At 35.7% G+C, this 12,882-nt stretch overlaps 1 protein-coding gene across 1 annotated transcript in view; it reads right to left on the reverse strand.

Moving 5' to 3' along the window:
* Positions 1 to 428: 428 nt before the first annotated feature.
* The window catches only part of LOC106881186 (deubiquitinase DESI2), a 47,212-nt gene continuing 34,758 nt past the window's right edge, over positions 429 to 12,882 (reverse strand). Inside the window, exons 2-5 of the mRNA XM_052971769.1 lie at positions 7,364 to 7,436; positions 6,289 to 6,382; positions 1,591 to 1,732; positions 429 to 1,118 (exon numbers count right to left, since the gene is read on the reverse strand). Coding sequence (XP_052827729.1) covers positions 1,110 to 1,118; positions 1,591 to 1,732; positions 6,289 to 6,382; positions 7,364 to 7,436 — 318 coding nt within the window. The 3' untranslated portion in view covers positions 429 to 1,109. The remainder of the gene's footprint in view (positions 1,119 to 1,590; positions 1,733 to 6,288; positions 6,383 to 7,363; positions 7,437 to 12,882) is intronic.

Consider the following 12,882-nt stretch of genomic DNA (forward strand, 5'->3'; position numbering starts at 1 on the left):
TCCAACACCTTCTTCAGAGGCTCTGTAAACATGTCATGATCGCTGCCCTTTCACCTCTAACTAAGCTGTAATTTTTCTTTTTTTAATTGGAAAAGAACAAGCTGAGCAAGAGGCATTATGTGTGCAACACTAACTAGAGAGAGAGAGACAAAGAGAGAGAGATAGGCAGATAGAGAGAGACTGAGTAGGTACAAGTAAGTAGAGGATGTGATCAGGTAAAAATAAAAGAAACAAGTGTGTGATGGTTAAGGATGTTTTGCATATGGATTGTATGAGTACTATGACATATCTGTAGAAGGTAGACCAAAGGGAAACAAGATTAAAATGCTTATCTCACTGGCTAACAACACTCTTTTTACTAGCTAGCACTCACCTGATGTCAAGTGGAGTAATGTCAGATCATACCATAGAAACAGAGAACTGAATGAAGAATAAAAGAGGAGGAAATAAAAGAAAAATAAACAGGCTACTGTTATGATGAAGCATTATGGCGTGTACAAAATTGTGTATGTACATGTGTGTGTAATATAGTCACACACATGAGGGTATAAATATTTGTTTGTTGTTTTATTGCTGTTGTTTAGCATCAGGTTCATTACATAGACTCATGATCAAAGATGTTCTGGTTACGACCATTTTTACTTCACAAAGTGTACCTAGGACTACAATGAGTTGAAAGAAATTTGACAACATAGACCCTTTGTTGACTCATGATATTTGTTTGTTGCGTGTGTGGTTGATATATACACAATGTTACATGCAAGTTACAGATCAGGAGAGCTACCTTATGTCAAATACATATATTTGAGGGAATCTCTTATATGGTTGTTTGATCAGCTAGAATTAGCAGCCAAATAGGCGGCGAGCTGGCAGAAACGATAGCACGCCGGGCGAAATGCTTAGTGGTATTTCTTCTGCCACTATGTTCTGAGTTCAAATTCCGCCAAGGTCGACTTTGCCTTTCATCCTTTCATGGTCGATAAATTAAGTACCAGTTACGCACTGGGGTTGATGTAATCAACTTAATCCGTGTGTCTGTCCTTGTTTGTCCCCTCTATGTTTAGCCCCTTGTGGGCAATAAAGAAATAGAATTAGCAGCCAAATCTCCCTCAAATCATCTGAAATAAGGAAAGGAAACATTAGATACCCTTAAACAATCAGAATGGTAACAACTGGAATGCTTTTAATCAGGGTTGACATGAGACTAAATAACAACATGCATTTAATCACTCGAAGAAGCCTTTTGACCAATGACAAGTGTGCTAAATCTAAACTGACTTAGCATCAAAGTGGTCCATTCAAGTGGTTTTGAACAAAAAGGAAAGCATAACATATGATGATGCTGAACCTCTAGAAAAGTGATTCTCTTTTTGTAATGTTCATAGGAACGGCTACCACCACACCTTGCTGGGAACAACAAGATTCAGTAATATACTTAGTAACAGAAAAACAATGTTTTAAACTGGATATGTATGAAGGAATGGAAGTATTAAAAAAGCCAAGCCACCAAGCAAGCTCTGTAGTAGGAAGCATGATTCTGTATATTATAGTGTTGGGATTAAGAATTGAAAAGAATTAAATGATACATACTTCTGTTAAGATTGAGGAAAAATGGTTGCAATTTTTGGTTAACAAATGGTAATAATCTCCACGGAATTCCTTGCCCATTTCTCGAACAAGTTTCTGAATATCCATAGGGTTAAAGTCTGTGGTTCCTATCACAATACTTTCTCTATAGGAAATGAAAACAAAATGAAATAGATATTATTGAATGAATGAGGAAAATAATACAAAAGCAGCTAACGCCTAACATGTAGTTCTAAACACTTTTCATGTTCAAACCATATAACAGATGTGTGTGTGTTGTGTGTGTGTGTGTGTGTGTGTGTGTATGAAAGTATATGTGCAGATCAAAATGTGTATGTATATACTTTTACTGGATTGTGGCTATACTGAAGCACTGTTTTCTAGCATATAGTGGATAACATCTGAACTTGAAACATAAAGGTACTTAACTAAATACCATAAAGTTATTTGTCCAAGACTGCTGATTCTATTGTCCACCCACTGTGTTTGCACTTATATAAATGTAGATGTGCACATGCACCAATATGTGCATGTCTGTGTCTGTTCAGTATGTGTACATTTTCCTGCATTATTGATGGAGTGGATGCAGTTACATTCCTCAATATTGGCTTTGTGCTGTGTAAAACAGGCATTATTACTATTTCACAGGTGAATGGCCAAGGTCAATATTTAGAAGTGGAGTGACCATCCATCATTCCTTTGTGAAAAAGAAAGAAAAAACGTAGCAAAACAAAAACAATTTATATGAAAATATTTGAACTTAAAGACCTTGTTAACCTACAAAAATGTTCTTTTTCTTCTTTCTTCACTTTTACTGTTCTTTCCAGGCTATCACTGACTAGTTAGACCCTGAAGATATAAGCCATTAAACTACCACATCAAACAATGTAGTATGCTCATATTACTTCACTTATTTTATCAATCCCAGTTTATAGTTGGTTCTCACTACATGACAGGTGATAGATATACTTCTTTTTTGCAGGATTTGACAATCCAACTCAAGTCTCAAGCTAATCTTAAATTTGAAGGACAGAGTCACAGAAGTGCTACATTGAACAGCCAATTGGATTTCAAGTATTTATTTGATCAATTTTAGAGAAATATGAATGATAAAGTAAATAATGTTCAGTAAGATTTGATCTGCTTGCCTTATCCATATACTAACTTAACTACCATACTGACAGAAGTAAATAGATGTACCTCTTTGACACCAGATAAACCATTGTTCTTATTACATGGAGTAAATTTTGTTTTCAAAGTTTTAACATTTGCACTGACAGTAACTATTTGACAGGGGTTGATAAAATACAACCAAATACTGCTGTCAAGTTAATCCACTATTCTGCCACTCCAAATTTCAAGAATATTAGAAATGTCAGCATTATTATTATTATAGTAGTGATGATGGATAGAGAGAATCATCAGACCATCAGGAAAATTGTCTTGCAATACGAGTTAAAAATTGTGCTGGGAGTTCAGCTTTGCTTTTCATCCTTCTGAGGTGAAAAAAGTTATCAGTTAGGCAGTAAGGTTGACGGTATTGACTATGCACTCCCTCCTCAAAATTGTTGGCCTTCTGCCTAAATTAGAAACAATTATTATAATTGTTGTTGTGATGTCAGCAACACATTGCTTCCCTAAAAGCTTTTCTTTTACATGCCAAATTTGTTTGGAAACCTTTTGGTAGATATTTACTGCAACAGTAATGATAGAATTCTAGTGCTATGAGTTGAAGAGTAGTGATGCTGCTGAGAAAGGACCCAAGTAAGGAAGAGCACATTGAAAATTCCTGGACCATAACTCTGTAAAATGTAGATTTCAACATTTTGGTCAGGATGTTAGCAAAGAGGTTGACACTTGTTTTTGATGGTCTGATTAGTAATCATCCTGAATAGATCTATCCACAACAACTTCTACCTCATGTGAAAAATCATAGAGGAAGTAGGTAAGGAACCGAGCATGTGTAGGACCCTGATCAACTTAGATCAGTTAAACATTTTTGATATGGTTCACTACCAATACTTGGCAGCTGTCTTTATGGCAGCCAGTTTCAGTTCCATCTCTTGTCGTTGGATCACTGCAATGTACAACAACATCTGCTCAGTTGTTAGGGTGAATAGCCACTGACTGGAATCATTTAGCATCATGTGCTTGGTTTGTCAATGTTATTCACTCTCATCTCTTCTGGATATACCAGCTCTGGAGCCACTACTGTGGAAATTAAAGACATTGAAGGGCATTCCATATGAACTAAGGTGTGGAATAACTATTGGCACATGCAGATGATGCCACCATCATAGTGTCAGATACCAAGCACATCAAGATGATCAATTCTAAGGAACTATGAAGCAATGACAGGTGCAAAAATCAACCAAGAAAAGTCCATAAGCCTATAGCTTGACACCTGAAGTGACAGGTCCATGCTGTCCAACAGTGTCATGGAATGATGAATAGATGAACCAGTTAAAGTTGATTGGGGTTTGGTTTGGTTTGGTCCAGTTCTCCAAGTAGAAAAGAATTGGGATGAGGTGATAAACAGCATGGTCAATCTTACCCCAAAATAAGCTGTGAGATGCATTCCCTGAAAGGTTGGGTAAAGGTAAAAAACACTTAGATTGCCTCTGTCATGTATTACTGCCTGACTATTGTTCCTTTCACCAGTTCCAATCTGACTCTTTTGGTTTCTGTGGAAGGGATATGTTCCACTGGTCAGGCACACATTTTCTGTCAATACATGCTAAGTGGAGGTTTGGGCATGCTATGGCTGATGATGCACAGAGGCTGTGACATTTCCAGCAATTCCTTGATAATGAACAGATATGGTTGCCATATATCAGACAGGTTTTTTCCCAGCTCGTCTCTTTGAAAGAACTGCAGTCCTGGGTCAAGCAAAGATCACAATAGGGTGCCTGGTATCTGGAATGCTGTCAAACTCTCATAACCCTCTACAAGCTGGACAATGCAGTTGGTGGAAGTTTCACTTTAGAATTCTATAAAGGGCAAGTAACGGGCAAGAGTAACAATGTTCTTAGGAAGGCTCTGGGTATAGATGAAAATCAAGTGGTTGGTCTGTTCTAGAGGATTTTCAGGGCCCATGAATAACTTTCAGAAATCTCTGGCCAGGCAGTGCTACTGGAGGTGGGGAATTGCATAGAACAACAAAACTGTTCTGCACACACTTGGTCAGTACCTGAGCATTGCTGACTTGGGGAGTTGTGTTGAAATTCTGCTGTCATGTATAGGATGGATATGGCTGTCAGCTGAATCCATTGTGAACATCATCCCATCATCTACCTTTGGTCAGAAAAGCCAGGCAGCCTTTATCTGTCTTGCAGTCTCTGTGAAAGAAGCTGTGTGATGGACCAAATTGCAAGGGTTGAAGACAGACACTTTCCTCTTTGGCTAAGCTCTCATCAACTTTTATATATTAGGATGAAAAAGTTTTCTCTACTTTGCATCAGTTTTTATTCAGGTATTTTGCTCTCCTAAATTAGTGATCCTCATTGTGACTTGCAGAGGAGAATACTTTTTGCAAATTGTTGCAGTTGTAGAGTGAGGACAACTTTCTAGATAGGTTGCCTTCACTCTGGCTGAGAAGTAATATCTCTCCAAAATGTAAAGAAGAGGCTTAGTTAACAAGGGAATACACAATGGTGGTCTCAGTAGCTGAGCATAAAGGTTATCTCTATTATGAAAGTTGAGTGGGGTTAGCTTCATTCCAGAGGAGAAGCAACATCTCGCCATAAAGTAGAGTTTAGCTAGGAGGCTCATGGTAGTAAACTAAGGCCATTCTTAATACAGGTCATCTCCCTGATGTTGGAGGAGGAGATTAGTTAACTAAGGGAGCCCACACAATGAGGGTCTAAAGCAGCTTGGCACAAAGGTTGCCTTTGCTATGTAGGTAGAAGAAGGGAGTTATATTCCATCTGAGAAGCCATGTCTCTGTGACGTAGGGAGTGGATTTAGCTAAAGGATTCACAGCAGTAGTCTGAGGGGGCTGGAAATGAGGCTGTCTCCATGATGTAGATTATGTGGACAAGCAAAGGGTATACTACGTTACTGAGGGAACTTATCGTAATAAGCTAATGGTGGCTGGACCTTGATTGTCAAAATCAGTAGATGGGGTACAAGGATGGATATAAAATGATGACCACTGGTTCCAACATTACAGATTGTAAATACTTACAGATGATTGGTATAGTCAGAATAAATCTTGGCTAACACTGAAACTGAGTTCATGTTTTTATAATTTTGTCCTTCCATCAAATGATGGTATATGGCACATATGTTAAGCACTTTATAATGACTACTGCATATAATCATATAACTAGTCTAACTGTAAATTTTGTTGTCAATAAGTAACTATTACATAGTCTACAGTTTTTTACAACACTTCATGCTGTCAATGAACTAAAATCATGAGATGAACAAGTGCAAAAAAATAAGCTTCATTACTTAAATTTTCCTCTAGATAACACAAAAATCAGTAAACTTTCTGAAAGATTATTAACACATCTGAAGGTGGTGCTCCGTCACACCTCAGCACTTATGGTTATAACAAACTAATCTAGTTTTCTGAGAAAATTTTTTAACAACAAAATGGCTGAAGCTGAAAATGAATCATTGTTTGGTGAAATTTTTCCAACATTTACATGGTCACTGTTTACAGAAATTAAAATGATCTGTAAAAAACATACTAACTTGAATTTGAAGTGTTCTCCAAGTTCTTTAGCCTCTCTTGGTTCCATTGAAAATATTCCTGATACAGGAAATGGATGTCCACCATAAGCATATTCTAGAAAGAAATGAAAAAAAAATTAGATATGGTGCCTGAATAAAAGACATTTTTTAAAAAATTGTCAGCATGACATAAATTAATGCATACCATCACTAATTTTAAGTGACTATTCTGATTTGTGACCTGAAAAATATGAGACCATCAGCCCTCTTCACTGCCCAATATAAGGCAACTAAGATAAACACTGGCCCTATGAAGCATTGAAAAAGTATCAAATAAAAGACCAGAGTATATCAAAGGGTTAAAACCCGCGATTTTAAACATCAAATTCTGCCTTTTACATATTTTCTATTAATGATAGCAATTCTAAGACAAAACACAGAAGTACAGCAGCTACCATATATAAATAGAGAAGAGATGTAGCTGAAGGATTAATTTCTACCTAAATTGGTGTAGAGGCATTTCAGGAAATCCTTAGCACAATGTATTAAGCTGTACTCATTCTATTTTTTAGAATTATCAACATCAGGTATCTGTAGATATCAATATTTGTTATTTTAAGGCAAATACATCACCTTGTACAATTTATAACAAAGAACTGCAATGGATCCACTGGTTTTACAAAAGGAGAGGATGTGAGCAAGTATGTTCTAGAAAAGTTTAATGAAGCTGTAAATAATGGACTCTTTATTGGATTTCTAAAATGAAGGAGAATTTGAACAAGAGCAGTCCATCATGTAAATGTATAAAAAGAAAGAAGTGGGTTTTCACAATTAATGGTATAGTATTATTGTAAAGAAGTATGAATACAAAACTCATCAAACAATAATCCTTTCTACTATAGGCACAAAGCCTGAAATTTGGAGGGAGGACACCAGTCAATAAGTACTCAGCTTGTACTTAACTTATTGATGCTGAAAGGTAAATTTGACCTCAGTGGAATTTGAAAAATAAAATAATATAGAACAATAAGAGTTTAGCAGAGACCTTGCAACCACACACATACGCACACAAAAGAAAAACAGAAAGGGAACTTACCAGATCCGTAGATTTGAACACCAGAATGAAATACTCCTACACCCAACGAAGAAGTATATTCATTTATCCAATTCTGAAATGAAAATATAAATTGTTATTGTTATTAATATTATTACTGTTGTAGTTCTTATAATTGAAACTCTAAAACAACAACAGCAAAATAATAAACTGTTTCTAATTTAGGCACAAGGTCAGAAATTTTGAAGGGAGTGGGTTAGTCAATACCATCAACACTTTATTTTATCAACCATGAAAGGATGAAAGCAAAATTGACATCAGTGAGATTTGAACTCAAAATGGAAAGAGTTGGAACAAGTATTACAAAGCTACTTCTAGCAAGGCAACTGACTGTATAGGAGACCTTTGATTGGTTTGAAGGTTACACAGTAGCAAGGTCTGAACACATTGGAAACTGCCCAACATTTTAGCCACATAATACACAATCATATTACATCTAATATTTAAGTAACTCTTTTACTTGTTTCAGTCATTTGACTGTGGCCATGCTGGAGCACCGGCTTTAGTCGAGCAAATCGACCCCAGGACTTATTCTTTATAAGCTTAGTACTAATTCTATCGGCCTCTTATGCCGAACCGCTAAGTTACGGGGATGTAAACACACCAGCATCGGTTGTCAAGCGATGTTGGGGGGACAAACACAGACACACAAACATATACACACATGTATACATATATATACATATATACGATGAGCTTCTTTCAGTTTCCGTCTACCAAATCCACTCACAAGGCTTTGGTCAGCCCAAGGCTATAGTAGAGGACACTTACCCAAGGTGCCACACAGTGGAACTGAACCTGGAACCATGTGGTTGATAAGCAAGCTACTTACCACACAGCCACTCCTGTGCCTAAGATAACATTTCTTTTTTCAGAACTAAAATTTACCTTAGCTCTAGTCCTATATCTCAAGGCAGTATTCATAAGTGATGGAAGAAGGCTGAATTGAATGTTAGAATTGCACGTGCTGGCATAGTAATGTCTCAGCTCCAGTATTCAATCTTAAAAAGAGGAGAGGTTGATTAAAAAAGACCAAACTTGCTATTTTCAACTCAGTTTTCATGCCTTTCCTCACTTATGGTCATGAACATAGGATTATAACCAAAATAGTATGATTTTGAATAAAAGTGGCTGAAATGGGGTTGCTTTGAAGGATCTCAAAAGTAATGTTACTTGACAAGGGTGCACAGCTTGGAAATCTTTTCAGGTTGTGCTGCTACTTTCCCACATTGAGAGGTTATAGCTCCAGGGCTACAGACATGTGATTAGAATGTTGCAATAAAGAAATGCAAGAAGGATTTTTCAAGCCAAGCCAACTGGCAGGAAATCTAGGGGTAGAAGAAGAATGAGATGGTTGGATAACATCCATAGTCTCAGTCGGTGACACTTGGGAATCCAGTTGGAAAGTGTAATGACGGTTGCTTCTGATAGGACCGTATGAAGGAGGTACCTGAGGACACTACTCCCATGAAATAGTGGGCAGAGAAGATGGTTGGATGAATATATATATATATATATATATATATATATATAAAGCCCTATGTGAAAACCAAATATAAATCATTGTTTCTCAAAGAGGGCCTAGTAAATACAGACTAACTACCATTTTCTAAATAAAAATGAAACCAAAGATGGGGGAGGAGGAGGATCAAGAACTTGGTTAGCAAAAATATTTCTAGTGCAAATGATATGAATAAGATTCCAAATGACTACCAAAGGTGAGAAAGATCTGGTCTTCAAGAACTTACATACAATGTTACTTATTATTTGGAGCAGACTAATATACAGCATCTAAGGGTTGCACCTTTCATCAAAACAATCCTGATTTTCTTTTGTCTTTTTAACACTTGACACTCATGACACTAACAAATGCTAAAGATGAAGTGGGTTCCCAATCAGGAAAAGATTTTAATCAAATATCACTGATTCAGATTAGTGAATGCTTCAGGATCCCAAAAGATACAGTTGTACAATGACTGCTGACAATGCAGAAGTTGTGATACGGTATTTCATTCATAGGCAATACTCAAGAGCTGTAAGGACTATGTGTAACTTTCAAAAATATAGTTGTTTTTTTTTTAAATCTAAACATCACACTTAGAACTCTTGGAGATTCTCAGTTTATCCTATTGCAATGCTTAGGAGCTGACTCATCTTGATCAGGAAAAGATCAAATGAATTGGAAATTAAAGGCAAGTGGGAAAATAAGTGGAGTTAAATGACGTTACAATTTGTTAAGGGAGACTCGACTGCTATTTCTAAAAAGTTGAATGACCCACAGAGACTATGTGACAAGTGTAGATGGAAGTAAAATGAAAGAAAGCAGTAAGTGAAAGCGTAAATAAGAAAATTGTTGGATATCAAACGAAAAATGTATGTTAAGTTGCATATAAAATTGTACAAGCTTCACTTGGAGATGAATCTATATTATAATAAGAGTTATTTTTCTGTCTGTCCATCACATGCTATCTTCAGATCAAGATGGTTTTTAAGGAATTTGGAGAAATAAAATAGAAAACAGTAAATATATTCAATTTAACCACTGAGTTCACGTAATGCAACATATGAAAAAATAAAATCTGTGTTGTATTTTTGGTTGAAAATATATTATTTTCTTCACATGCCACCAAGAAAAAAATGCTGTGAATATTTCACTCCCAAATATAACAATAGACTGTGTGATGAAAGGAAAACAATAAAGACGGAGATTGGATTAAGGAAGAGTAAAGTAATAGAAATGGTGACAGATTTACTAAAACCTTCAGCCAATAAATTAATTATGCTATAAACCTATTTTGATTTACTGAATGCAGTTCTTTCACCAACTTGAAGGTAATTATTTTTGAGGTGAGTAAACTGGTAAACTATTTTACAAAAACTATCAATCAGTAAAGTACTCTGTTCTGATGCTTGAAAGGAAAATATATTATTTTTCACTTAAATATTCGTTGATATACAACAACTGTGAAATTTTTAAAACAAGGTCATGAAATCATTTAAAATCATTCCTTATCACTTAACATCCACTTTTCCATGCTTGGAATTGATTTGAGTATCCTGAGTTTTTCATGGAAGACTGGAAATGAACATTGCTTGTATGATGGTGATGCTCATTTACAACCATCACATGATATTAAGTCAAGGGTACACACAAATACACACACACAGACACAACAAGTACAAAAAATACAACACAGATCTTATGCACAATGAACATCTGGCTCAGGGTTAGAGTAAAAGACATTTGCCCATGGTGCCATACAGTGGGGTTGAACCCAAGACCACTAAAAGAGAAACCTGTAATAATGATATCCCAATAAGTGGTTTTCAAACACTCAGGCATTCACTTTACTCACTGAAGATATCCAAGCTCATCCTTGCATTTTACCAGATTATTTTGGTTTTATCAATACCACATACATGTACCTAAATCCAAAGATACCCACCCTAATTAAGAAGGATTCACTGAAACTTATTTAGCAGTGCTCCAGCATGGTCACAGTCAAATAACTGAAACAAGTAAAAGAATATGAGGAAGTTTTGATGAAGTTATTTCACTGAAATGCCATGTTAATAATTAACAAAATATAGCACTCATTGTCTGCCACAAAAATTTCTGACAAATGTGTGAGGTTAAGTGATCTGCTAGAAATAGCAGCCAATTCTCCTTCAAATCAGCCATAATGTAAAAACAGAATCTTGATGAGGAACAATATGGAGAAGTCATCTCAATAAAGTAAATAGTATAGCATGTATATTGAGTCTGTAGCATTAGAAGAACACTAGCTATTGGAACAATGAGGTAAAAGGTTTAATAAACATAAATGAAACATTTAAATTGCTCTAAGTGCCTATAAATGATCAACAGACTTGATATGTTGCTAACAGCAAACAAAACATCCTGGTAAAGTATGTAATAGCCGCCAGACTGTTTTTATATTTCTTTTTTTATTTTTTGATGTAAGTCAGTACACTGGGTTTGTAAATACAGCAAAAAAAGAAAAGAAAATTAAATTGATAGAAATAATACAAAAAAAAAAATGTAATAACACATTGGGAATATATGGCCTCCTTGTCTGTGACAAGCTCATCTGAGAAAGATTTCTGTCATTCAATCAATACTGAAGAAAGAAGCTGTTAATTGCTGGGGAACAGAATCAAATGGAAGATGGAAACTTAAAAACATGTAAAAATCATGTATACAAAATAATTCTAATTTATATGCATTTTTGTCTCTTGTCACCTTGTCTCTTGCATATGAATGTCGATGGATTACAACTAGATTTTTAAAAAAATTTCATTACGAATGTAAATGTCTGTGTGTGTGCATTTGTGTATGATTAGTTTCTATTGGCACGTGCAAGGTATCTAATAAATAATAAATAAAATAAATGAACAAGCAATCTTTGAAATAGGAAATTAATGTGTTGTTGCTCCCATTGTTCATATTACTATTGTTGATAGTAAATATGACATTCATATAAAAGAATGTCACTTGAAATGGGTCAGAAGGAAGCTTTGGCCTCTAAAAGAAAATGGTGTGTATCCTCCTCCTCCACACTCAAATAAAGACCCCCCCCCCCCGACAGATAATATTGATGATGATTGTGATAGTAGTTGCTAAGACAACAATCTAAACATCTCTCCCACTCCAACAATCACTGGGTTTTCTTTGTCAAATTACAAACTGAATTTCTCATCCAAACAATTCACTAGGTGAGTAAGCAAATGACAAAAATGATTTAAACAGTGAGAAAAGTAAATAAATTTAATCTGTCAATGAATAAGTGACTGAGTTAGCTACAGAATGAGTGAGTGGATCTATGAATAAATTGGTGGCTAGTGAAAGAGTTTGAGACAGAGAAAATGTTTGTGTATATGAGTATGTAAACTTGCTATTTTTACATTATCAAGGTCACTGTCACAAATCACCACAACATGACAGTTTAGCTTAGTCACAGAGAATTACACAAGGCCTTTGTTACCAAATATGTTATGGTGGGGCTGTAGGGTACATGATTTCAGGTTCACTCCTATTGTGTGGTACATTGGACAAGTGTCTTCTACTGTAACTCCAGATTGACCAAAGCCTTGTGAGTGGATGTGGATTTGGTAGATAGAAACTGAAAGAAGCCTGTTGGAATTTTGGGGTGAGTTGTCTTGCCTGTCTTTGACTTTCAGGTGTTTTAACATAGAGCATTTGAGGAAGTCATCCCCTCTGCACTAGACTGCAGCCTACCGGCAAGCAAGCGGAGTATGCATGGTTGATGCATGTCTATTTGTTTATTTGCATCATTACCTCTATGTATAGACACAATATGTACCCATGCAAGCATGAGAATTAAACCTTAAACTGAACTAAACAGAAATAATTATAAAAGTTACTTATATGTTCCAATATTGCAATAACTGGAAGGCACTCCAGAACAGAAATTGCTCATGTGGTTAAGTTCTTGAATATTAATTAGATGAACTTTCATAGAAATGATACAGGTGTACCC

This window comes from Octopus bimaculoides, chromosome 11, assembly GCF_001194135.2.
Source record: "Octopus bimaculoides isolate UCB-OBI-ISO-001 chromosome 11, ASM119413v2, whole genome shotgun sequence".
NCBI lineage: Eukaryota > Metazoa > Mollusca > Cephalopoda > Octopoda > Octopodidae > Octopus > Octopus bimaculoides.